We start from the raw sequence: 25701 nt of genomic DNA, 5'->3' as shown, positions 1-25701 counted from the left end.
AACACGCAGCGGCTGATCTGTGATCTACGGTAACACGCAGCGGCTGATCTATGATCTCCGGTAACACTCAGCGGCTGATCTATGATCTCCGGTAACATGCAGCGGCTGATTTGTGATCTCCGGTAACACGCAGCGGCTGATCTGTGATCTCCGGTAACACGCGGCGGCTGATCTATGATCTATGGTAACACGCAGCGGCCGATCTATGATCTCCGGTAACACGCATCGGCCGATCTATGATCTCAGGTAACACGCAGCAGCCGATCTATGATCTCCAGTAACACGTAGCGGCTGATCTATGATAGCACGTAGCGGCTGATCTATGATCTCCGGTACCACGCAGCGGCCAATCTATGATCTCCAGTAACACGCAGCGGCCGATCTATGATCTCCAGTAACACTTAGCGGCTGATCTATGATCTTTGGTAACACGCCGCGGCTGATCTATGATCTACGGTAACACGCAGCGGCCGATCTATGATCTCCGGTAACACGCAGCGGCTGTTCTATGATCTCCGGTACCACTCAGCGGCTGATCTATGATCTCCGGTAACACGCAGCGGCCGATCTATGATCTCCAGTAACATGTAGTGGCTGATCTATGATCTTTGGTAGCACGTAGCGGTTGATCTATGATCTCCGGTACCACGCAGCGGCCGATCTATGATCTCGTGTAACACGCAGCGGCCGATCTATGATCTCCAGTAACACGTAGCGGCTGATCTATGATCTTTGGTAGCACGTAGCGGCTGATCTATGATCTTTGGTAGCACGTAGCGGCTGATCTATGATCTCCGGTAACACGCAGCGGACGATCTATGATCTCCCGTAACACGCAGCGGCCGATCTATGATCTCCGGTAACACGCAGCGGCTGATCTATGATCTATGGTAACACTGGAGGGATTGCACGGATCCCTTGTGACAGCGATCACCAGGGAGCACAGTAGCCATGATCAGAGCCTGCAGCAAGGGGCAGGACCTGCACTGGATCCACCTTGCAGTGACACAGACCTGGGGCCCGGGTGCAGGACACAGCACAAGCAGCACCCGGGTAAATGCACTTTGCACCTTGTAGTAAGAGGGGAGGGGGGAGCAATTCTGTAAATGAAAGTTGTGTATTTGTGACTGGAGGGGTGTGTACATTTATGCACAGTGAGAACGATGCTGAAGTGAGAGGTGCGATACGCACGGCCCCGCCAGGAGACACTCCCTCCCCGCACGTTGCATAAGTATACGACCCCCTCTTCTGCAGCGATGTGTGAGCAGGACCCTCCTGTCATGGAGTCCTGCCCGCTCTCCGTGTAATGAGCGATGATTAGACGTGTGACAAAAATAAGAACTGGTGGGGGGAGGGTGAGGGGCCCCGCGGGAGCTGCACACCGGGGCCCGTACTGTAATGGCGGGAGGGACCCGGGAGCTGACATCGGAGGGTGATGGGAGCGCTCCCCGGGCCGCCATGGGGGAGGATCGTCACAAGCTGCGAGCTGCTGCGTGCGGTGTATGTGTCCTCTCTTTCGCAAGATACGTTCACATGATGCGTTATTTTCCCAAACGACTTCCTCAGGTGATGTGCAGTGTGAACATAATGCTAGTTTCCCCCCCCAGTAATCCCAGTGGGTTTCGCATAAAACAGATTTTACCTCAGAGTTTGGAGTTTTACCTCAAGGTAACACAGGTTTTACCTCAGTAAATGGAGATTTTACCTCACTGGTCGTTGGCATGTGATTCAATGGAAACGCATATGTGATCGAGTCCTGTCCCCCAGCGCTAGCACAACGCTGGTGGTATGTGTGACCGTACCTGAGGCAGCGCTAGCGCTATGTATGACCGTACCATGAGGCAGCGCTAGTGGTACGTATGACCGTACCTGAGGCAGTGCTAGCGCTATGTATGACCGCACATGAGGCAGCGCTAGCGGTATGTATGACCGCACATGAGGCAGCGCTAGCGGTATGTATGACCGTACCTGAGGCAGCGCTAGCGGTATGTATGAATGTACCTGAGGCAGCGCTAGCGGTATGTATGACCGTACCTGAGGCAGCGCTAGCGGTATGTATGAATGTACCTGAGGCAGCGCTAGCGGTATGTATGACCGTACCTGAGGTAGCGCTAGCGGTATGTATGAATGTACCTGAGGCAGCGCTAGCGCTATGAATGACTGTACCTGAGGTAGCGCTAGCGGTATGTATGACCGTACCTGAGGTAGCGCTAGCGCTATGTATGACTGTACCTGAGGTAGCGCTAGCGGTATGTATGAATGTACCTGAGGCAGCGCTAGCGCTATGTATGACCGTACCTGAGGCAGCGCTAGCGCTATGTATGACTGTACCTGAGGTAGCGCTAGCGCTATGTATGACTGTACCTGAGGTAGCGCTAGCGGTATGACTGTACCTGAGGTAGCGCTAGCGGTATGTACGACTGTACCTGAGGTAGCGCTAGCGGTATGTACGACTGTAGCTGAGGTAGCGCTAGCGGTATGTATGACCGCACCTGAGGCAGCGATAGTGGTATGTATGACCGTACCTGAGGCGGCGCAAGCGCGATGTATGATCGTACTTGAGGCAGCACTAGTGGTATGTATGACCGTACCTGAGGCAGTGCTAGCGCTATGTATGACCGCACATGAGGCAGCGCTAGCGGTATGTATGACCGCACATGAGGCAGCGCTAGCGGTATGTATGACCGTACCTGAGGCAGCGCTAGCGGTATGTATGAATGTACCTGAGGCAGCGCTAGCGGTATGTATGACCGTACCTGAGGCAGCGCTAGCGGTATGTATGAATGTACCTGAGGCAGCGCTAGCGGTATGTATGACCGTACCTGAGGTAGCGCTAGCGGTATGTATGAATGTACCTGAGGCAGCGCTAGCGCTATGTATGACTGTACCTGAGGTAGCGCTAGCGGTATGTATGACCGTACCTGAGGTAGCGCTAGCGCTATGTATGACTGTACCTGAGGTAGCGCTAGCGGTATGTATGAATGTACCTGAGGCAGCGCTAGCGCTATGTATGACCGTACCTGAGGCAGCGCTAGCGCTATGTATGACTGTACCTGAGGTAGCGCTAGCGCTATGTATGACTGTACCTGAGGTAGCGCTAGCGGTATGTATGAATGTACCTGAGGCAGCGCTAGCGCTATGTATGACCGTACCTGAGGCAGCGCTAGCGGTATGTATGACCGTACCTGAGGCAGCGCTAGCGGTATGTATGACCGTACCTGAGGCAGCGCTAGCGGTATGTATGACAGCACCTGAGGCAGCGCTAGCGGTATGTTTGACCGCACCTGAGGCAGCGCTAGCGGTATGTGTGACCGTACTTGAGGCAGCGCTAGCGGTATGTATGACCGTACCTGAGGCGGCGCTAGCGGTATGTATGACTGTACCTGAGGCATCGCTAGCTGTATGTATGACCGTACCTGAGGCAGCGCTAGCGGTATGTATGACCGTACCTGAGGCAGCGCTAGCGGTATGTATGACCGTACCTGAGGCAGCGCTAGCGGTATGTATGACCACACATGTATTTATAAACACTCTGCCGAAGTTTTGTGTCGCATTGCATTGTGAATGTCGCAAGGGCGTTCCAGTCCATATTCGCATCGGCCGCTACATTAATTTTGGAAATCCGACAGAAATGTGGCGAACGCCCCTTAAACTGAGTGACCCAGAAATAAAATAGCGCGCACAGTTCATGCATTTGGCTGCTTGCATTACATTCATGAAGACTAAACTCCGTTATGCATGAATGTGGCGCATGCTGTACAATACTGAGGCTAGGTAGCTGAGGCTAGCATTGCACTTTGGGTTTTACCTCGGTGTGATTTAAATTTTATCACAGAACTTAAAGGGGTTGTTGGTGGGGGTCGTATTGATGGGATCACAACGGATCACGAGAACAGGGGTTTGATGTACCCTTGTCGCACCTCAAGATGACTGGAGCAGCACAAGCTGCTCTGTTCATCTCTACGGAGCTTATGAAAATTGCTGAGTGCTTGCGCATGCGCAGGCTGCCCCTTTCCTCCCTATGGAGCTGAATGGGGCAGCCCGCACATGCATGACCAGCTGCTCTGGTCCTCTCGGGGTGTGGACCCCCCTTGTCGTGATCCGTGGGGGTCCCATCACTGAAACCTGCACCGATTAGCAAGTTAGGCCTATGTATAGGGCCTAATTTGCTTCATGGGACAAACCCTTTAACACCTTAATGCCCCGCAGTGTTTTCAAGGGGCGACAATTCTTTCTATGGCAGCTCTGAGATTGGATAAGGACGCCAAGGCTGTCCGCAGGCAGTGCCTGTAAGATCCCTTCTCTGACAGCATCTCAAAGGCACAGTGTCGGCCTATGCATAGTGACTGAGATAATATATTGCAGGGTAGTATCAGGAACAAGCAATCAGATGTTAAAAAAATTGTAAATAAAAATGAATTAACCAATGTAAAAAAAATGCCTATAAGCCCCAATAACATATAAAGAGACATATAAGGGGAGATTGATTAATGAGTGAGACAGTGCAGAGCTAGGTGCCACTAGTCTTGTGCTGCACCGCATTAATTATTGTGAATTCGGAACTGTTGAGTTCTACTTTTGGACCTGCTTTTAGGTGGTCTAAACTGTGCACCACATGTTGGCGCAAGCTCCGTGATTTATTGATGCACAGGCTAATTTCCAAACATTCACGCTTTGTGTCCGAAACCACGCCCCATTTATATTTGAGTAGTGTCACACTGTCCTCCTCCCTGTGTCTCTGGGATGGATGTGTGTAGTAGTGTATAGTTGTGTAGTGTTACACTGTCCTCCTCCCTGTGTCTCTGGGATGGATGTGTGTAGTAGTGTATAGTTGTGTGGTGTCACACTGTCCTCCTCCCTGTATCTCTGGGATGGATGGGTGTAGTAGTGTATAGTTGTGTAGTGTCACACTGTCCTCCTCCCTGTGTCTCTGGGATGGATGTGTGTAGAAGTGTATAGTTGTGTAGTGTCACACTGTCCTCCTCCCTGTGTCTCTGGGATGGATGTGTGTAGTAGTGTATAGTTGTGTAGTGTCACACTGTCCTCCTCCCTGTGTCTCTGGGATGGATGTGTGTAGAAGTGTATAGTTGTGTAGTGTCACACTGTCCTCCTCCCTGTGTCTCTGGGATGGATGTGTGTAGTAGTGTATAGTTGTGCAGTGTCACACTGTCCTCTCTGTGTCTCTGGGATGGATGTGTGTAGTAGTGTATAGTTGTGAGTTGTCACACTGTCCTCCTCCCTGTGTCTCTGGGATGGATGTGTATAGTAGTGTATAGTTGTGTAGTGTCACACTGTCCTCCTCCCTGTGTCTCTGGGATGGATGTGTGTAGTAGTGTATAGTTGTGAAGTGTCACTCTGTCCTCCTCCTTGTGTCTCTGGGATGGATGTGTGTAGTAGTGTATAGTTGTATAGTGTCACACTGTCCTCCACCATGTGTCTCTGGGATGGATGTGTGTAGTAGTGTATAGTTGTGTGGTGTCACACTGTCCTCCTACCTGTGTCTCTGGGATGGATGTGTGTAGTTGTATAGTTGTGTAGTGTCAACATTGTCCTCCTCCCTGTTTCTCTGGGATGGATGTGTGTAGTAGTGTATAGTTGTGTAGTGTCACACTGTTCTCCTCCCTGTGTATCTGGGATGGGTGTGTGTATTAGTGTATAGTTGTGTAGTGTCACACTGTCCTCCACCCTGTGTCTCGGGGATGGATGTGTGTAGTAGTGTATAGTTGTGTAGTGTCACACTGTCCTTCTCCCTGTGTCTCTGTGATTGATGTGTGTAATTGTATGGTTGTGTAGTGTCACACTGTCCTCCTCCCTGTGTCTCTGGGATGGATGTGTGTAGTTGTGTAGTGTCACACTGTCCTCCCGCTGATTCTCTGGGATGGATGTGTGTAGTAGTGTATAGTTGTGTAGTGTCACACTGTCCTCCTACCTGTGTCTCTGGGATGGATGTGTGTAGTTGTATAGTTGTGTAGTGTCAACACTGTCCTCCTCCCTTTGTCTCTGGGATGGATGTGTGTAGTAGTGTATAGTTGTGTAGTGTCACACTGTCCTCCTCCCTGTGTCTCTGGGATGGGTGTGTGTATTAGTGTATAGTTGTGTAGTGTCACATTGTACTCCACCCTGTGTCTCTGGGATGGATGTGTATAGTAGTGTATAGTTGTGTAGTGTCACACTGTCCTCCTCCCTGTGTATCTGTGATGGATGTGTGTAATTGTATGGTTGTGTAGTGTCACACTGTCCTCCTCCCTGTGTCTCTGGGATGGATGTGTGTAGTAGTGTATAGTTGTGTGGTGTCACACTGTCCTTCTCCCTGTGTCTCTGTGATGGATGTGTGTAATTGTATGGTTGTGTAGTGTCACACTGTCCTCCTCCCTGTGTCTCTGGGATGGATGTGTGTAGTTGTGTAGTGTCACACTGTCCTCCCGCTGTTTCTCCGGGATGGATGTGTGTAGTAGTGTATAGTTGTGTAGTGTCACACTGTCCATCTCCCTGTGTCTCTGGGATGGATGTGTGTAGTTGTATAGTTGTGTAGTGTCACACTGTCCTCCTCCCTGTGTCTCTGGGATGGATGGATGTAATAGTGTATAGTTGTGTAGTGTCACACTGTCCTCCTCCTTGTGTCTCTGGGATGGATGTCTGTAGTAGTGTATAGTTGGTGTGTGTAGTGTCACACTGTCCTCCTCCCTGTGTCGCTGGGATGGATGTGTGTAGAAGTGTATAGTTGTGTAGTGTCACACTGTCCTCCTCCCTGTGTCTCTGGGATGGATGTGTGTAGTAGTGTATAGTTGTGTGGTGTCACACTGTCCTCCTCCCTGTGTCTCTGGGATGGATATGTGTAGTAGTGTATAGTTGTGTAGTGTCACACTGTCCTTCTCCCTGTGTTGCTGGGATGGATGTGTGTAGTAGTGTATAGTTGTGTGGTGTCACACTGTCCTCCTCCCTGTGTCTCTGGGATGGATGTGTGTTGTAGTGTATAGTTGTGTAGTGTCACACTGTCCTCCTCCCTGTGTCTCTGGAATGGATGTGTGTAGTAGTGTATAATTGTGTGGTGTCACACTGTCCTCCTCCCTGTGTCTCTGGGATGGATGTGTGTAGTAGTCTATAGTTGTGTAGTGTCATACGGTCCTCGTCCCTGTGTCTCTGGGATGGATGTGTGTAGTAGTGTATAGTTGTGTAGTGTCACACTGTCCTCCTCCCTGTGTCTCTGGGATGGATGTGTGTAGTAGTGTATAGTTGTGTGGTGTCACACTGTCCTCTTCCCTGTGTCTCTGGGATGGATGTGTGTAGTAGTGTATATTTGTGTGGTGTCACACTGTCCTCCTCCCTGTGTCTCTGGGATGGATGTGTGTAGTAGTGTATAGTTGTGTAGTGTCACACTGTCCTCCTCCCTGTGCCTCTGGGATGGATGTGTGTAGTAGTGTATAGTTGTGTAGTGTCACACTGTCCTCCTCCCTGTGTCTCTGGGATGGATGTGTGTAGTAGTGTATAGTTGTGTGGTGTCACACTGTCCTCATCCCTGTGTCTCTGGGATGGATGTGTGTAGTAGTGTATAGTTGTGTGGTGTCACACTGTCCTCCTCCCTGTGTCTCTGGGATGGATGTGTGTAGTAGTGTATAGTTGTGTGGTGTCACACTGTCCTCCTCCCTGTGTCTCTGGGGTGGATGTGTGTAGTAGTGTATAGTTGTGTAGTGTCACACTGTCCTCCTCCCTGTGTTGCTGGGATGGATGTGTGTAGTAGTGTATAGTTGTGTGGTGTCACACTTTCCTCCTGCCTGTGTCTCTGGGATGGATGTGTGTAGTAGTGTATAGTTGTGTGGTGTCACACTGTCCTCATCCCTGTGTCTCTGGGATGGATGTGTGTAGTAGTGTATAGTTGTGTGGTGTCACACTGTCCTCCTCCCTGTGTCTCTGGGATGGATGTGTGTAGTAGTGTATAGTTGTGTGGTGTCACACTGTCCTCCTCCCTGTGTCTCTGGGGTGGATGTGTGTAGTAGTGTATAGTTGTGTAGTGTCACACTGTCCTCCTCCCTGTGTTGCTGGGATGGATGTGTGTAGTAGTGTATAGTTGTGTGGTGTCACACTTTCCTCCTGCCTGTGTCTCTGGGATGGATGTGTGTAGTAGTGTATAGTTGTGTGGTGTCACACTGTCCTCCTCCCTGTGTCTCTGGGGTGGATGTGTGTAGTAGTGTATAGTTGTGTAGTGTCACACTGTCCTCCTCTCTGTGTCTCTGGAATGGATGTGTGTAGTAGTGTATAGTTGTATAGTGTCACACTGTCCTCCTCCCTGTGTCTCTGGGATGGATGTGTGTAGAAGTGTATAGTTGTGTAGTGTCACACTGTCCTCCTCCCTGTGTCTCTGGGGTGGATGTGTGTAGTAGTGTATAGTTGTGTGGTGTCACACTGCCCTCCTGTGTCTCTGGGATGGATGTGTGTAGTAGTGTATAGTTGTGTGGTGTCACATGGTCCTCCTCCCTGTGTCTCTGGGATGGATGTGTGTAGTTGTATAGTTGTGTAGTGTCACACTGTCCTCCTCCCAGTGTCTCTGGGATGGATGTGTGTAGTAGTGTATAGTTGTGTAGTGTCACACTGTCCTCCTCCCTGTGTCTCTGGGATGGATGTGTGTAGTAGTGTATAGTTGTGTAGTGTCACACTGTCCTCCTCCCTGTGTCTCTGGGATGGATGTGTGTAGTAGTGTATAGTTGTGTAGTGTCACACTGTCCTCCTCCCAGTGTCTCTGGGATGGATGTGTGTAGTAGTGTATAGTTGTGTAGTGTCACACTGTCCTCTTCCCTGTGTCTCTGGGATGGATGTGTGTAGTAGTGTATAGTTGTGTACTGTCACACTGTCCTCCTCCCTGTGTCTCTGGGATGGATGTGTGTAGTAGTGTATAGTTGTGTGGTGTCACACTGTCTTCCTCCCTGTTTCTCTGAAATGGATGTGTGTAGTAGTGTATAGTTGTGTAGTGTCACACTGTCTTCCTCACTGTGTCCCTCGGATGGATGTGTGTAGTGTCACACTGTCCTCCTCCCTGCTTCTCTGGGATGGATGTATGTTGTAGTGTATAGTTGTGTAGTGTCACACTGTCTTCCTCCCTGTGTCTCTGGGATGGATGTGTGTAGTTGTATAGTTGTGCAGTGTCACACTGTCCTCCTCCCTGTGTCTCTGGGATGGATGTGTGTAGTAGTGTATAGTTGTGTAGTGTCACACTGTCCTCCTCCCTGTGTCTCTGGGATGGATGTGTGTAGTAGTGTATAGTTGTGTAGTGTCACACTGTCCTCCTCCCTGTGTCTCTGGGATGGATGTGTGTAGTAGTGTATAGTTGTGTGGTGTCACACTGTCCTCCTCCCTGTGTCTCTGGGATGGATGTGTGTAGTAGTGTATAGTTGTGTAGTGTCACACTGTCCTCCTCCCTGTATCTCTGGGATGGATGGGTGTAGTAGTGTATAGTTGTGTAGTGTCACACTGTCTTCCTCCCAGTGTCTCTGGGATGGATGTGTGTAGTAGTGTATAGTTGTGTAGTGTCACACTGTCCTCTTCCCTGTGTCTCTGGGATGGATGTGTGTAGTAGTGTATAGTTGTGTAGTGTCACACTGTCCTCCTCCCAGTGTCTCTGGGATGGATGTGTGTAGTAGTGTATAGTTGTGTAGTGTCACACTGTCCTCCTCTCTGTGTCTCTGGAATGGATGTGTGTAGTAGCGTATAGTTGTGTGGTGTCACACTGTCTTCCTCCCTGTGTCTCTGGGATGGATGTGTGTAGTAGTGTATAGTTGTGTAGTGTCACACTGTCCTCCTCCCTGTGTCTCTGGGATGGATGTGTGTAGTAGTGTATAGTTGTGTGGTGTCACATGGTCCTCCTCCCTGTGTCTCTGGGATGGATGTGTGTAGTTGTATAGTTGTGTAGTGTCACACTGTCCTCCTCCCAGTGTCTCTGGGATGGATCTGTGTAGTAGTGTATAGTTGTGTAGTGTCACACTGTCCTCCCAGTGTCTCTGGGATGGATGTGTGTAGTAGTGTATAGTTGTGTAGTGTCACACTGTCCTCCTCCCTGTGTCTCTTGGAGGGATGTGTGTAGTAGTGTATAGTTGTGTAGTGTCACACTGTCCTCCTCCCTGTGTTGCTGGGATGGATGTGTGTAGTAGTGTATAGTTGTGTAGTGTCACACTGTCCTCTCTGTGTCTCTGGGATGGATGTGTGTAGTAGTGTATAGTTGTGTAGTGTCACACTGTCCTCCTCCCTGTGTCTCTGGGATGGATGTGTGTAGTAGTGTATAGTTGTGTAGTGTCACACTGTCCTCCTCCCTGTGTCTCTGGGATGGATGTGTGTAGTAGTGTATAGTTGTGTAGTGTCACACTGTCCTCCTCCCTGTGTCTCTGGGATGGATGTGTGTAGTAGTGTATAGTTGTGTGTTGTCACACTGTCCTCCTCCCTGTGTCTCTGGGATGGATGTGTGTAGTAGTGTATAGTTGTGTAGTGTCACACTGTCCTCCTCCCTGTGTCTCTGGGATGGATGTGTGTAGTAGTGTATAGTTGTGTAGTGTCACACTGTCCTCCTCCCTGTGTCTCTGGGATGGATGTGTGTAGTAGTGTATAGTTGTGTAGTGTCACACTGTCCTCCTCCCTGTGTCTCTGGGATGGATGTGTGTAGTAGTGTATAGTTGTGTAGTGTCACACTGTCCTCCTCCCTGTGTCTCTGGGATGGATGTGTGTAGTAGTGTATAGTTGTGTAGTGTCACACTGTCCTCCTCCCTGTGTCTCTGGGATGGATGTGTGTAGTAGTGTATAGTTGTGTAGTGTCACACTGTCCTCCTCCCTGTGTCTCTGGGATGGATGTGTGTAGTAGTGTATAGTTGTGTGTTGTCACACTGTCCTCCTCCCTGTGTCTCTGGGATGGATGTGTGTAGTAGTGTATAGTTGTGTAGTGTCACACTGTCCTCCTCCCTGTGTCTCTGGGATGGATGTGTGTAGTAGTGTATAGTTGTGTAGTGTCACACTGTCCTCCTCCCTGTGTCTCTGGGATGGATGTGTGTAGTAGTGTATAGTTGTGTAGTGTCACACTGTCCTCCTCCCTGTGTCTCTGGGATGGATGTGTGTAGTAGTGTATAGTTGTGTAGTGTCACACTGTCCTCCTCCCTGTGTCTCTGGGATGGATGTGTGTAGTAGTGTATAGTTGTGTAGTGTCACACTGTCCTCCTCCCTGTGTCTCTGGGATGGATGTGTGTAGTAGTGTATAGTTGTGTAGTGTCACACTGTCCTCCTCCCTGTGTCTCTGGGAGGGATGTGTGTAGTAGTGTATAGTTGTGTAGTGTCACACTGTCCTCCTCCCTGTGTCTCTGGGAGGGATGTGTGTAGTAGTGTATAGTTGTGTAGTGTCACACTGTCCTCCTCCCTGTGTCTCTGGGATGGATGTGTGCGCTGCGCTCGATCTCTCTCTCTCTTGCTCTCCCCGCCCGCGGTGCACGCTGGGGCTGGTAGTTCCCGGCCGGTCTGGCCCCCATTGGCGGCAGTGGTGGGCGGCGCGGTGCCCGGACTACACTTCCCGTCACGCCCTGCGCGGCCTGGCTCAGTGCTTTCGCTCGCTGCTGCCAGTGTCTCCGCCGAAACCTTCTTCTTCTTCTTCTTGTTTTCGTCCGGGCGCAGATCCCGCCGCCCCCGGAGCCCTGGGTCACCCGCCGCCCCCGGATTGTGGAGTCACGGAACAGGTGCGTGCGAGCTCTCCCCCTCCTCCTCCTCCCGGGTGTCCCCGACGCTCCGGACATTTAAACCCCCCGCAGCTCGGCCCCCGCTCACCCCATTCATGGCCATAGCCCGGGGCTGCAGGAAGCCCCCGCCGCCTCTCACTCGGAGCACATCGGGTCACCCCGGGTTTAGCGCTGTGCGCGGGTGACTATGGTAACAGTCGGGCGGATCATCCCGGTGTTTACCTGCGCGGAGCCGGGTGTCGCGGGTCACCGCTTCCATGTTGCGGATACTTGGCAGGAGTTGTAGTCACTACCCGCGGGCAGAGCTGCCCTCCGGACTGCCGGGCGCCTGCTGTCGCGATATTCAGCACCATCGGCACGATATCCGCGAGATGTCCTCGCTGAGAACAGCAGGAACCGAGGCTCAGCCGGTGCGCAGGGGGTATCGCACGGGGTATCCTAGGGAGTATCGCAGGAGGTATCGCACGGGGTATCCTAGGGGGTATCGCAGGAGGTATCGCACGGGTTATCCTAGGGGGTATCGCAGGAGGTATAGCATAGGGAATCGGGGGCGTCATAGGAGATATCACACGGGGATCGCAGGGGGTATCACTTGGGTTATTACATGAGGGTGTCACGGGGGTATCACTGGGGGTGTCATGGGGGTATCACTGGGGGTGTCATGGGGGGTATCACTGGGGGTGTCATGGGGGGTATCACTGGGGGTGTCATGGGGGGTATCACTGGGGGTGTCATGGGGGGTATCACTGGGGGTGTCACACTTGGATAGCAGGAGCTATCACAGGGGGGTGATGGGAGGTATCACAAGGAGGGTCACAGGGCGTATCACACAGGGATCGCATGGGGTGTCCCAGGAAGTATCACACAGATATTGCAGGGGGTATCACGGTGGGTATTGCAGGGGGTGTCACAAAAGGTATGGCAAGGTGCACCTGTTGTCACCCATCACAGATGTAGGGCACCCATTAGCCTCCACCCACTGCTGAGCGTTATGGTCACGGCTGCCGTAAACGTCCTCGTGTCTCATTGTTATGTTTTTAACCCTTGTTTGGCAATAGGCTCCAGGTCCCAATGTGATCTCTATGGAGGTTTAAAGGGGAACATCGGACCTGAGATCCCTACGTTTACTGTGCGTTGTTGCAGTTGTTGGATCTTTACTGTGTTTCGGAATTGTCTTTTAAAGGTAGAGTGACAATAGCGCAGGTAAGGGCTGGCAGATAGGAGTTGTATATGGCGGTATTAGGGTTAGGGCTGGCAGATAGGAGTTGTATATGGCGGTATTAGGGTTAGGGCTGGCAGATAGGAGTTGTATATGGCGGTATTAGGGTTAGGGCTGGCAGATAGTGTTTGGATATGGCGGTATTAGGGTTAGGGCTGGCAGATAGGAGTTGTATATGGCGGTATTAGGGGTAGGGCTGGCAGATAGGAGTTGTATATGGCGGTATTAGGGGTAGGGCTGGCAGATAGGGGTTGTATATGGCGGTATTAGGGTTAGGACTGGCAGATAGGGGTTGTATATGGCGGTATTAGGGGTAGGGCTGGCAGATAGGAGTTGTATATGGCGGTATTAGGGTTAGGGCTGGCAGATAGGAGTTGTATATGGCGGTATTAGGGTTAGGGCTGGCAGATAGGAGTTGTATATGATGGTATTAGGGTAAGGGCTGGCAGATAGGAGTTGGATATGGCGGTATTAGGGTAAGGGCTGGCAGATAGGGGTTGTATATGGCGGTATTAGGGTTAGGACTGGCAGATAGGGGTTGTATATGGCGGTATTAGGGTTAGGGCTGGCAGATAGGAGTTGTATATGGCGGTATTAGGGTTAGGGCTGGCAGATAGGAGTTGTATATGGCGGTATTAGGGTTAGGGCTGGCAGATAGTGTTTGGATATGGCGGTATTAGGGTTAGGGCTGGCATATAGTGTTTGGATATGGCGGTATTAGGGTTAGGGCTGGCATATAGTGTTTGGATGTGGCGGTATTAGGGTTAGGACTGGCAGATAGGAGTTGTATATGGCGGTATTAGGGTTAGGGCTGGCAGATAGTGTTTGGATGTGGCGGTATTAGGGGTAGGGCTGGCAGATAGGAGTTGTATATGGCGGTATTAGGGGTAGGGCTGGCAGATAGGAGTTGTATATGGCGGTATTAGGGGTAGGGCTGGCAGATAGGGGTTGTATATGGCGGTATTAGGGTTAGGACTGGCAGATAGGGGTTGTATATGGCGGTATTAGGGGTAGGGCTGGCAGATAGGAGTTGTATATGGCGGTATTAGGGTTAGGACTGGCAGATAGGAGTTGTATATGGCGGTATTAGGGTTAGGACTGGCAGATAGGAGTTGTATATGGCGGTATTAGGGGTAGGGCTGGCAGATAGTGTTTGGATATGGCGGTATTAGGGTTAGGGCTGGCAGATAGGAGTTGTATATGGCGGTATTAGGGTTAGGGCTGGCAGATAGTGTTTGGATATGGCGGTATTAGGGTTAGGGCTGGCAGATAGGAGTTGTATATGGCGGTATTAGGGTTAGGGCTGGCAGATAGGAGTTGTATATGGCGGTATTAGGGGTAGGGCTGGCAGATAGTGTTTGGATATGGCGGTATTAGGGTTAGGGCTGGCAGATAGGAGTTGTATATGGCGGTATTAGGGTTAGGGCTGGCAGATAGTGTTTGGATATGGCGGTATTAGGGTTAGGGCTGGCAGATAGTGTTTGGATATGGCGGTATTAGGGTTAGGGCTGGCAGATAGGGTTTGGATATGGCGGTATTAGGGGTAGGGCTGGCAGATAGGAGTTGTATATGGCGGTATTAGGGTTAGGGCTGGCAGATAGGGTTTGGATATGGCGGTGTTAGGGTTAGGGCTGGCAGATAGGAGTTGTATATGGCGGTATTAGGGTTAGGGCTGGCAGATAGGGTTTGGATATGGCGGTATTAGGGGTAGGGCTGGCAGATAGGGTTTGTTTGTGGCTGTATTAGGGGTAGGGCTGGCAGATAGGGTTTGGATATGGCGGTGTTAGGGTTAGGGCTGGCAGATAGTGTTTGGATATGGCGGTATTAGGGGTAGGGCTGGCAGATAGTGTTTGGATATGGCGGTATTAGGGTTAGGGCTGGCAGATAGTGTTTGGATATGGCGGTATTAGGGTTAGGGCTGGCAGATAGGGTTTGGATATGGCGGTATTAGGGGTAGGGCTGGCAGATAGGAGTTGTATATGGCGGTATTAGGGTTAGGGCTGGCAGATAGGAGTTGTATATGGCGGTATTAGGGTTAGGGCTGGCAGATAGGAGTTGTATATGGCGGTATTAGGGTTAGGGCTGGCAGATAGTGTTTGGATATGGCGGTATTAGGGTTAGGGCTGGCAGATAGGAGTTGTATATGGCGGTATTAGGGGTAGGGCTGGCAGATAGGAGTTGTATATGGCGGTATTAGGGGTAGGGCTGGCAGATAGGGGTTGTATATGGCGGTATTAGGGTTAGGACTGGCAGATAGGGGTTGTATATGGCGGTATTAGGGGTAGGGCTGGCAGATAGGAGTTGTATATGGCGGTATTAGGGTTAGGGCTGGCAGATAGGAGTTGTATATGGCGGTATTAGGGTTAGGGCTGGCAGATAGGAGTTGTATATGATGGTATTAGGGTAAGGGCTGGCAGATAGGAGTTGGATATGGCGGTATTAGGGTAAGGGCTGGCAGATAGGGGTTGTATATGGCGGTATTAGGGTTAGGACTGGCAGATAGGGGTTGTATATGGCGGTATTAGGGTTAGGGCTGGCAGATAGGAGTTGTATATGGCGGTATTAGGGTTAGGGCTGGCAGATAGGAGTTGTATATGGCGGTATTAGGGTTAGGGCTGGCAGATAGTGTTTGGATATGGCGGTATTAGGGTTAGGGCTGGCATATAGTGTTTGGATATGGCGGTATTAGGGTTAGGGCTGGCATATAGTGTTTGGATGTGGCGGTATTAGGGTTAGGACTGGCAGATAGGAGTTGTATATGGCGGTATTAGGGTTAGGGCTGGCAGATAGTGTTTGGATGTGGCGGTATTAGGGGTAGGGCTGGCAGATAGGAGTTGTATATGGCGGTATTAGGGGTAGGGCTGGCAGATAGGAGTTGTATATGGCGGTATTAGGGGTAGGGCTGGCAGATAGGGGTTGTATATGGCGGTATTAGGGTTAGGACTGGCAGATAGGGGTTGTATATGGCGGTATTAGGGGTAGGGCTGGCAGATAGGAGTTGTATATGGCGGTATTAGGGTTAGGACTGGCAGATAGGAGTTGTATATGGCGGTATTAGGGTTAGGACTGGCAGATAGGAGTTGTATATGGCGGTATTAGGGGTAGGGCTGGCAGATAGTGTTTGGATATGGCGGTATTAGGGTTAGGGCTGGCAGATAGGAGTTGTATATGGCGGTATTAGGGTTAGGGCTGGCAGATAGTGTTTGGATATGGCGGTATTAGGGTTAGGGCTGGCAGATAGGAGTTGTATATGGCGGTATTAGGGTTAGGGCTGGCAGATAGGAGTTGTATATGGCGGTATTAGGGGTAGGGCTGGCAGATAGTGTTTGGATATGGCGGTATTAGGGTTAGGGCTGGCAGATAGGAGTTGTATATGGCGGTATTAGGGTTAGGGCTGGCAGATAGTGTTTGGATATGGCGGTATTAGGGTTAGGGCTGGCAGATAGTGTTTGGATATGGCGGTATTAGGGTTAGGGCTGGCAGATAGGGTTTGGATATGGCGGTATTAGGGGTAGGGCTGGCAGATAGGAGTTGTATATGGCGGTATTAGGGTTAGGGCTGGCAGATAGGGTTTGGATATGGCGGTGTTAGGGTTAGGGCTGGCAGATAGGAGTTGTATATGGCGGTATTAGGGTTAGGGCTGGCAGATAGGGTTTGGATATGGCGGTATTAGGGGTAGGGCTGGCAGATAGGGTTTGTTTGTGGCTGTATTAGGGGTAGGGCTGGCAGATAGGGTTTGGATATGGCGGTGTTAGGGTTAGGGCTGGCAGATAGTGTTTGGATATGGCGGTATTAGGGGTAGGGCTGGCAGATAGTGTTTGGATATGGCGGTATTAGGGTTAGGGCTGGCAGATAGTGTTTGGATATGGCGGTATTAGGGTTAGGGCTGGCAGATAGGGTTTGGATATGGCGGTATTAGGGGTAGGGCTGGCAGATAGGAGTTGTATATGGCGGTATTAGGGTTAGGGCTGGCAGATAGGGTTTGGATATGGCGGTGTTAGGGTTAGGGCTGGCAGATAGTGTTTGGATATGGCGGTATTAGGGGTAGGGCTGGCAGATAGGAGTTGTATATGGCGGTATTAGGGTTAGGGCTGGCAGATAGGGTTTGGATATGGCGGTATTAGGGGTAGGGCTGGCAGATAGGGTTTGTTTGTGGCTGTATTAGGGGTAGGGCTGGCAGATAGGGTTTGGATATGGCGGTGTTAGGGTTAGGGCTGGCAGATAGTGTTTGGATATGGCGGTATTAGGGGTAGGGCTGGCAGATAGTGTTTGGATATGGCGGTATCAGGGTTAGGGCTGGCAGATAGTGTTTGGATATGGCGGTATTAGGGGTAGGGCTGGCAGATAGGGTTTGTTTGTGGCTGTATTAGGGGTAGGGCTGGCAGATAGGGTTTGGATATGGCGGTGTTAGGGTTAGGGCTGGCAGATAGTGTTTGGATATGGCGGTATTAGGGGTAGGGCTGGCAGATAGGGTTTGTTTGTGGCTGTATTAGGGGTAGGGCTGGCAGATAGGGTTTGGATATGGCGGTGTTGGGGTTAGGGCTGGCAGATAGTGTTTGGATATGGCAGTATTAGGGGTAGGGGTGGCAGATAGGGTTTGGATATGGGGGTATTAAAGGCTCGTATCTCCCACAATTTCCTCTGGTTCAGGTACTACGTAGTGCAATGGGGATAGGACTCCTTGCATCTTAGTGAGATATGAGGCAGGGGGTCTGTTTGCAGACTATGATGGACGGGTTCCTGTGCTCGTTCTGGACTAAGCTGTGCCGTCCACGTGATGTCCTAGATCTCAGGGGATTACTGAAGCACCAAGCGTTAGGGAGGCAGGAGACCCTCCGCGTGTTCCTGGTCTACCACTACTCATGACTTCTAGGCCCTCTACGTATAGGGGGTCATGGTTCACAGTCGTTACAATCACACCTCCTAACAATGGGGAGGTTTGGGGCTGCCCATTTTCACCCCACGGGGTGACCCCCTTGTGCTTTATGACTTCCGTCCCCTTCTCATCCGCACTCATCTTCTTGCCGTCGGTGTTTCAGGGACTTGCTGGTTTGCATTTGTTCGCGTTCACATCTGTGTTAGTGGCCATCGACTGTTCTTCCATTGCCTGTTGGTTGGGGTACATCACAATTATACGGATACCCCCCAATCCCAAGAGAGGGGACTTAGATAGAAAGTCGGCATGCATCTCTCATAGGGTTCCCCCTAACACCCTCATGTGGCCGTCAGCTCCCAAAATAAATGTCCACCCATCATTCCAGCATGGGGCGGCTCGTGCACCGGATTAGTCATAGGGGATGATTGTTGTAGTGTCTGAGGTCACATTGATATGACTGCGAGTCCTAGAGCTCGGGCACATGGGCACATGAAGGGTGCATGGCAGGAGGACGCCGCTGCTCCCACTTGGGGGCAATAAAGTCGTGTGTGTTATAAATAGGACGCGGCACTGGCGGTGATGCAGGGATGATGATGATGATGATGATGATGCTGCTGCGTGTACATAGGTGAGTGAGTGATGATGAGGGACTGTGCGACAAATCATAGGTAATTCCACATTTGCAGCTGGTAATAAGGATAAGGTTACATCCTGCATGAAGGAGAACTTAAAGGGGCGGCCGCCTTCTGGTTATACAGGTGACAGGCTCCTGGGGTGTAGGCGGGGGGGGGGGGCTGCGTTATACAGGGGTTACCTCCTGCTCTGATGCTCCTTATACATCAGCTCTATATTGTATATAAATGTATTGTATGTCCTTACACAGGGCGCAGCATTGTGCTCCCTCCGTGTAATCTGCATAGATGACCTCATTGATCTCCCGGCGGTACGTAAGCTCCGTGTCGCCTCCCGGGCTGTAGCGACTCCGTGCCTGCGCTTCAGGAGCTGCTCAGCTGCTTTCTGGTAACATTGCAGCGCGCGCAGCTCGTGGGAGGACGTTGTAAACAACATAATGTGCCGTTCCAGTCCTAAATATTTTAAAGGCAGGGAAAAAGGAAACGCTTCTCTATGGAGGTTTTTTTTTTCTTCTTCTCGCGGCTCCGCAGCAGATTATAAACTTCTGACCGCGGCCTCCTTGTATCTGTTTTTATCTGTGTGACTAATGTGGCAGCGGAGTATTGAGCGAGCGTCACGTAGATCTGATGGCGCTTCTGCTTCTCGCTCTGCCATTTATTTTCTCTGGAGTTTAATTAATGCTTTAATCAGCGGTCATTATTATTTCCCCCGATGCCAGGCCCCGGGTGCCACCTACCTGTCATCTCTGGGCAGCCGATCACTTGTATTTATGGGGAAATAGGATCTCGTCTTCACCTGTCTGGGACTTTTTTTTGGTTTGTATTAGAGGAGCGAGTGCCCCGTTGTTAACCTCATAGAATCTATAAGGAGCAGTATAGGGCTGTATAGGGATGACACCAGACTATTGCAAGCTTTGTTCACAAAAGGGGAAGGGGACAAGTGGAGCAGCTTTTTGATAACAAGAGCTTACAATCTATGAGGAGAGGGGGGTGCATAACAGTGGTGAGGACCCTGGTCACAAGAACTTGCAATCTATGAGGAGATAGAGCACACATGATGATTGAGGCACCTGATCTTGTGCCCCCTGTCCCATCATGCTCCCTGTGTCTCGTTCTGACATCCCCTTTCCCCCATGCTCCCTGTGGCCCACCGTGCTCCCTAAGCCCCATGACTCTCCCTTGTGCCCCCTTTCAGCCCCGTGCTCCCTTTATCGCAACCCACTGTTATTGTAGGGTTAGGGTGTGTAATCACAGCTTAACCCTGTCGATTCAGGGCACTGGGCCGGCTTGAGGAAGAGCAGCAGGGCTTCTCCTGCTAAGCACTATGACCCGGTGACCTCTGGACATAAAACTGGAGGCTCCGTCCTACGGGTCAGCATGAAAAATAGAAGGGGATGGAGCAAGGATGGGGAGCGGAGAGGGGAACACCAGGGAGACGGCACGCTGACGTCGGTACAAGTCACACGTAACGCAGATTATAACATACTCTGTTATACAAAAGGGAGTCTATGCAGGGGGGCACCACAGCAATGGTAGGGGCTTCCACGTCTCTCCCTAGTGAGGAACAGCTGGAGTATTCCCAACACATAGATGTAATGCTGGCGGCTGCGAGGGAAATACTCCAGGCCGGGATTTATCTCTCTCCCCGCAGATGAGTGGAACATTGCACGACTCTCATCTACAATGCGTAGAGCAAAAACAATTGCATGAATAGCAGTTCCAGAACACATACTATACACTATACATGTGACCCTCTGTAGGCATCTATATCCTCTCCCATATATCTGATGTCTACTCATCTCTCATATCTATCTATATACAGGATTTGCCTAATATATATCTCCTATCTGTCTATCTCATATCTATCTATCTATCTATCTATCTCATATCTATCTCTCTCATTTATCTGTCTATCTCATATCGATATAGAGTGTGTATCTTGTCATGGGGGTGGGCGGGTGGCACTATGTGTATTCACTCGGGTGGAGGGACTGGGGGGGTGGCACTGTGCATCCCATTGGGAGGTGGGGGGGGGGTTGCTGTGTGTATGTGGGGGGGAGGTGTTGTTGTGCATCCTGTCAGTGGGGGGGGGCACTATGTGTATTCAGTCGGGTGGAGGGGACTGGGGGGGGGGTGGCACTGTGTGTATCCGATTTAGACAGGTGGGGGGGAATGTGAACGCTGCGTGCATATGGTTGGGAAGGGGGGGGGGGGTGTGCTGTGTGTATCCGGTTGGGAAGGGGAGCACTGAGTCTGGTCAGAGGAGGTGTGCTGTGTGTATTCGGTCGGGGAAGGGGGGGCGGTGCGATATCCTGTATTAGGTCATGGTGCGCAGTGATGTCGGCTGTAGAGGGTTTTGGCCTTGGAGTTGTCTGGTCGCACTTGTTAGGGAGGGGCAGTTCTCACCTGCACATTTCTTATAGGGAAAATGTAAAGCAGTTGTTGCTCTGGGATCACCCCCTGGTATCAGACTCTTTTTCCGGAGGCCCCTTCATCTTTGATGTCCCAGGAGTGACAGCAGTACTGCCCCTTGTCCTGGAGCGGAGGGGCCAGCGATGATGCGACTCCTGTCTCTGTACATTTGTGTTGTGGTTGTTGATTGATTGTGTGACTTATAGACCGTAATCATCACAGGACGGCGCTCATTAGACATTATCTACCACCACCAATATCTTCCTCTACTGTCAGGTTATCGTCAGTGTTGTCTACATATCTGTTTCTGACAAAGCTGATTGGTTACCAACATGGGTCATGAAATAAGCCTAGTAATGTCATCATGGAGTCTCGTGGCTTTGGCATTGTCTCTAGTGTAATCTATTCTCCGTACAGGATAAGTAATGTCATGTATGTACACAGTGACTGCACCAGCAGAATAGTGAGTGCAGCTCTGGAGTATAATACAGGATGTAACTCAGGATCAGTACAGGATAAGTAATGTCATGTATGTACACAGTGACTGCACCAGCAGCAGAATATTGAGTGCAGCTCTGGAGTATAATACAGGATGTAACTCAGGATCAGTACAGGATAAGTAATGTCATGTATGTACACAGTGACTGCACCAGCAGCAGAATAGTGAGTGCAGCTCTGGAGTATAATATAGGATGTAACTCAGGATCAGTACAGGATAAGTAATGTCATGTATGTACACAGTGACTGCACCAGCAGCAGAATAGTGAGTGCAGCTCTGGAGTATAATACAGGATGTAACTCAGGATCAGTACAGGATAAGTAATGTCATGTATGTACACAGTGACTGCACCAGCAGAATAGTGAGTGCAGCTCTGGAGTATAATACAGGATGTAACTCAGGATCAGTACAGGATAAGTAATGTCATGTATGTACACAGTGACTGCACCAGCAGCAGATAGTGAGTGCAGCTCTGGGGTATAATACAGGATGTAACTCAGGATCAGTACAGGATAAGTAATGCCATGTATGTACACAGTGACTGCACCAGCAGCAGAATAGTGAGTGCAGCTCTGGAGTAAGGGCCAGTGTGTTGGGCGTTAGTCACATTGTAGGTTAGAATGAATAATAATGTCTTTAGATGTAACGACTGTAGATATGGTAACGATGATCTGTCTTTTTCTGTATTCATTAGCAGGAGGCACAGGATGTCTTTGTGATGTAATTACCCCCCCTGATGATTTCGGTGTGTGTCCAGCCTCTCCCTCTGGGATATACATCTAGTTGCTGCCATTTTTCTTGTGTAAGTTGATTACATCTTGTGAGGGGCAGACGACCACATAAGCGGCGATCACGTCTGGGGTCTTGCAGGAATCTATTGTCTGAGGAGATTTGTCCCTTTTATTTGCTAATGATGAAATCTGCTTTCAGTTTGCGAGTCGGGGAGGGCGTTGGGTGAGGTTTGTGTGTGTTGTAGGAGACAGAAGGGGGCGCTCCGGCTCTACTGGGATGCACTGATCAGCAGGAAGATGTACGGAGAGAGGCCCGGAGGGGGATCACCCCCAGTGCAGGAACATCAGACGCCCGTTTATTTTGGACAAGGATTGAGCTTTCCGGGAACATTCATGTTTTCCATATTTAGACTTTGGTGATGCGTCTTGTACATTGAAGTTACTATATTGGAAACTCGTTTGGAATGAGGTCACTTAGATTTTTTTTAATGCAGGTTTTGGTGCAGAAAGTGCAATGAACCCTTCTATTGTTTTGGATGGGAGACTGTTTATTTATACCAAAATCTGTCTTACGTGGCCACATCCGGGCTCCTGGACCCCCGGCTAGAACTTTAAGGTCCTGTGTAAGTTTCATGTGGATGTCGATTTGCGATCATTGTGTCTGGTTGTAAGGACATGTAGGATTCTCCAGGTTACAGCAGTCCGTATACAGTGTACAGGCCGCCCATGGACTGACGGCGAAGCTGCAGGAAGTTTAATTGCTGCTCCTGCAACAAAACACCATCTGTGATGGAGGCGGCAGCTGCAGGAGGACAGGCTATCCCGGGCGGCCATGACTGTCACACCGGGGCTAAGTTCACCTCATGGCATGCGAGATACTCGGCCTGATTACTAATAGACGTAAAACTTCCTGTAACTGCTGACGGCTCATGGGGAAGGCGCAGGGGGGGCCAAATGTCCTGTCTGCCCTCCTTTATTATTGGATGGGGGGAGGAGATCTGATAATGGCGAGAGATTACTTTGATTATACAATTGCCTATTAAAATCACAATACGTCTGACCTTCTCATTGCGTCTGATATGATAACGGGATGGGGCACATTTACTTACCTGTCCCGTCGCGATCCCCGCTGTGCAATGTCCGACGAGGATTTGGGTCTGCTGCAATTCACTAAGATCGTGCGTCCAATTTCCTGCATGTGTCGCTTCCCCGCTGAGGTCCGCCAGAGTTCACCTTCTTCTTCCCGGTGCATGTGAGTGCTGATCTTGCGACACAATTTGCTTTTTAAATTCCGCCGTTTGTCCGAATCAATCGGGTTGTCCGAGGTCCACGCCCCCCGATTTGTGTCGCATGCAAGCCGATGCGACACAGTCCGATGTGTGTGGCTAGACCATGAAATCGATGACGAGGCCTTGCTATACCAAGAGAAAGACAATTTATATACCCTGATCGAACATGTCACAATTTCATTCAAATGTTTTCTTGCACTGATTCCATGTTTGTAACTTAGGATCAGTACAGGATAAGTAATGTCATGTATGTACACAGTGACTGCACCAGCAGCAGAATAGTGAGTGCAGCTCTGGGGTATAATACAGGATGTAACTCAGGATCAGTACAGGATAAGTAATGTCATGTATGTACACAGTGACTGCACCAGCAGCAGAATAGAGAGTGCAGCTCTGGGGTATAATACAGGATGTAACTCAGGATCAGTACAGGATAAGTAATGTCATGTATGTACCCAGTGACTGCACCAGCAGCAGAATAGAGAGTGCAGCTCTGGGGTATAATACAGGATGTAACTCAGGATCAGTACAGGATAAGTAATGTCATGTATGTACACAGTGACTGCACCAGCAGCAGAATAGTGAGTGCAGCTCTGGAGTATAATACAGGATGTAACTCAGGATCAGTACAGGATAAGTAATGTCATGTATGTACACAGTGACTGCACCAGCAGCAGAATAGTGAGTGCAGCTCTGGGGTATAATACAGGATGTAACTCAGGATCAGTACAGGATAAGTAATGTCATGTATGTACACAGTGACTGCACCAGCAGCAGAATAGTGAGTGCAGCTCTGGAGAATAATACAGGATTTAAATGCATTATGTATGTAAAATTGTGCTTAATGCAGAAGCACTACCCTAGAAGTAGCGTCTTGTCCTGTGTGTCCGTGGCTCTGGTGGTGTGTGATGTATGCCCTGTAGTCCTTTGGATATGGTCGCTGTCTGCTTCTTGGTCCGGGCTTTTTTTTCTCTTTTCAGCAGCTGGAATGGCTTCTTCATTTTGTCGCTGCCTGTAAACAATCTCCTTGTATATATAATGGTTACTCATCACTTCCTGTGCGCTCCCTGCCGTTCCAGCCCTGAGTAGATGAACTTATGGATCGTCTGATCCTTCTTTATAGGACAGGTCATTTCAGGAGGCAGAGGTTGGATGTGTCATGCCCCGCCCACTTTGGGCCTATGATTAAAATTCTCATACAGCTGCATTTATAATGATGAGTTACATGATTCTCCTTGAAGATGTTCTGTGTGGAGGCCGTTCTACGTCCCCGCACTCCATACTCTAATACCCCTTTCACACGCATGAATATGTTGGGTGTACGAGCAGCAGCAGCAGCAGCAGCATGCGGCCGCCCTAGAAGTGCATTGAGGACGGACACAGTGGGGGTCATTTATTAAGGGCCCGATTCGCGTTTTCCCGACGTGTTACCCGAATATTTCCGTTTTGCGCCGCTTGTACTTAAATTGCCCCGGGATTTTGGCGCACGCGATCGGATTGTGGCGCATCGGCGCTGGCATGCGCGCGACGGAAATCGGGGGGCGTGGCCGAACGAAAACCCGACGTATTCGGAAAAACCGCCGCATTTAAAAACCGAAAATGTGTCGCATAAGGACCGCTTACCTTCACCTGGTCCAGCTCGGTGCATTCCGGCGCGATGAGTTTACTTTCAGCGCAGCAGCGCCACCTGGTGGACGGCGGAAGAACTACCTTATTAAATCCCGGCCGGACCCGAATCCAGAGCGGAGAAGCCGCCGCTGGAACGCGAATGGACCGGGTAAGTAAATTTGCCCCATTGAGTGTTACCACTGAAAAGGAGATAGAGCGTTTCCCATCTGTTACCGTACGAACGGCGCGGCTCGCTATGGAGGGGGGAGGATCCGAACATGTGCTGGCCAGGGGAACATAGCAGTCCTGAAAGGATTGGAGAACAAATTGACACGTCCGGTGTGCGGTTGACGTGAGACGCCCCCATTTGCTACACTTTGTGCTTTCCCATACACATTTCCCATGCTGTTTGCCCCAGGCCCCCATATTTGCTGAATTTTGCTCCTTGGAATCTCTGGATTAATAATCATTTGCATAAAGCAACGCAGCTCATTATTTATTCATCTAGCGATACGCACGAGGCAGCGTTACGCCGGGTGGGGGTTATGTGTGTAAATGGCACCCACATTTATTAGATGCCTTAATTATTTCATCTGTGGGCAACTAACATGTCACTATTACTACACATGTTTCAGTAAGTAGAAGGTGTTCACATTCTCATAGGTCAGTCGATGAGCTGAAGCCACACGGAGGCCTCCACACCTGTGGCGGAGCCTCTGCTGCAGCGTTGCATGCG

The 25701-nt window shown here is 50.3% G+C and overlaps 1 protein-coding gene across 6 annotated transcripts in view; it reads left to right on the top strand.

Annotated features, from left to right (window-relative positions):
- The first annotated feature begins 995 nt into the window (after window positions 1-995).
- BCORL1 (BCL6 corepressor like 1) overlaps window positions 996-25701 on the top strand; it is a 46544-nt gene continuing 21838 nt past the window's right edge. For 2 of the 6 annotated variants that reach the window (XM_072125876.1, XM_072125875.1), the window contains exon 1: window positions 11794-12120. In XM_072125876.1, the coding sequence (XP_071981977.1) occupies window positions 11957-12120 (164 nt within the window). In that variant the 5' untranslated portion in view covers window positions 11794-11956. Of the gene's footprint in view, window positions 1054-1543; window positions 1567-11457; window positions 11700-11792; window positions 12121-25701 lie in introns of those variants that run through there. The other 4 variants (XM_072125879.1, XM_072125880.1, XM_072125877.1 and 1 more) reach the window with 4 other exon arrangements.

The sequence above is a fragment of the Engystomops pustulosus genome, chromosome 9 (genome assembly GCF_040894005.1).
Source record: "Engystomops pustulosus chromosome 9, aEngPut4.maternal, whole genome shotgun sequence".
NCBI classification, from domain to species: domain Eukaryota; kingdom Metazoa; phylum Chordata; class Amphibia; order Anura; family Leptodactylidae; genus Engystomops; species Engystomops pustulosus.
The sequence above is the reverse complement of the archived record's forward strand: the minus strand, read 5'-3'. Positions and strand labels throughout refer to the sequence as shown.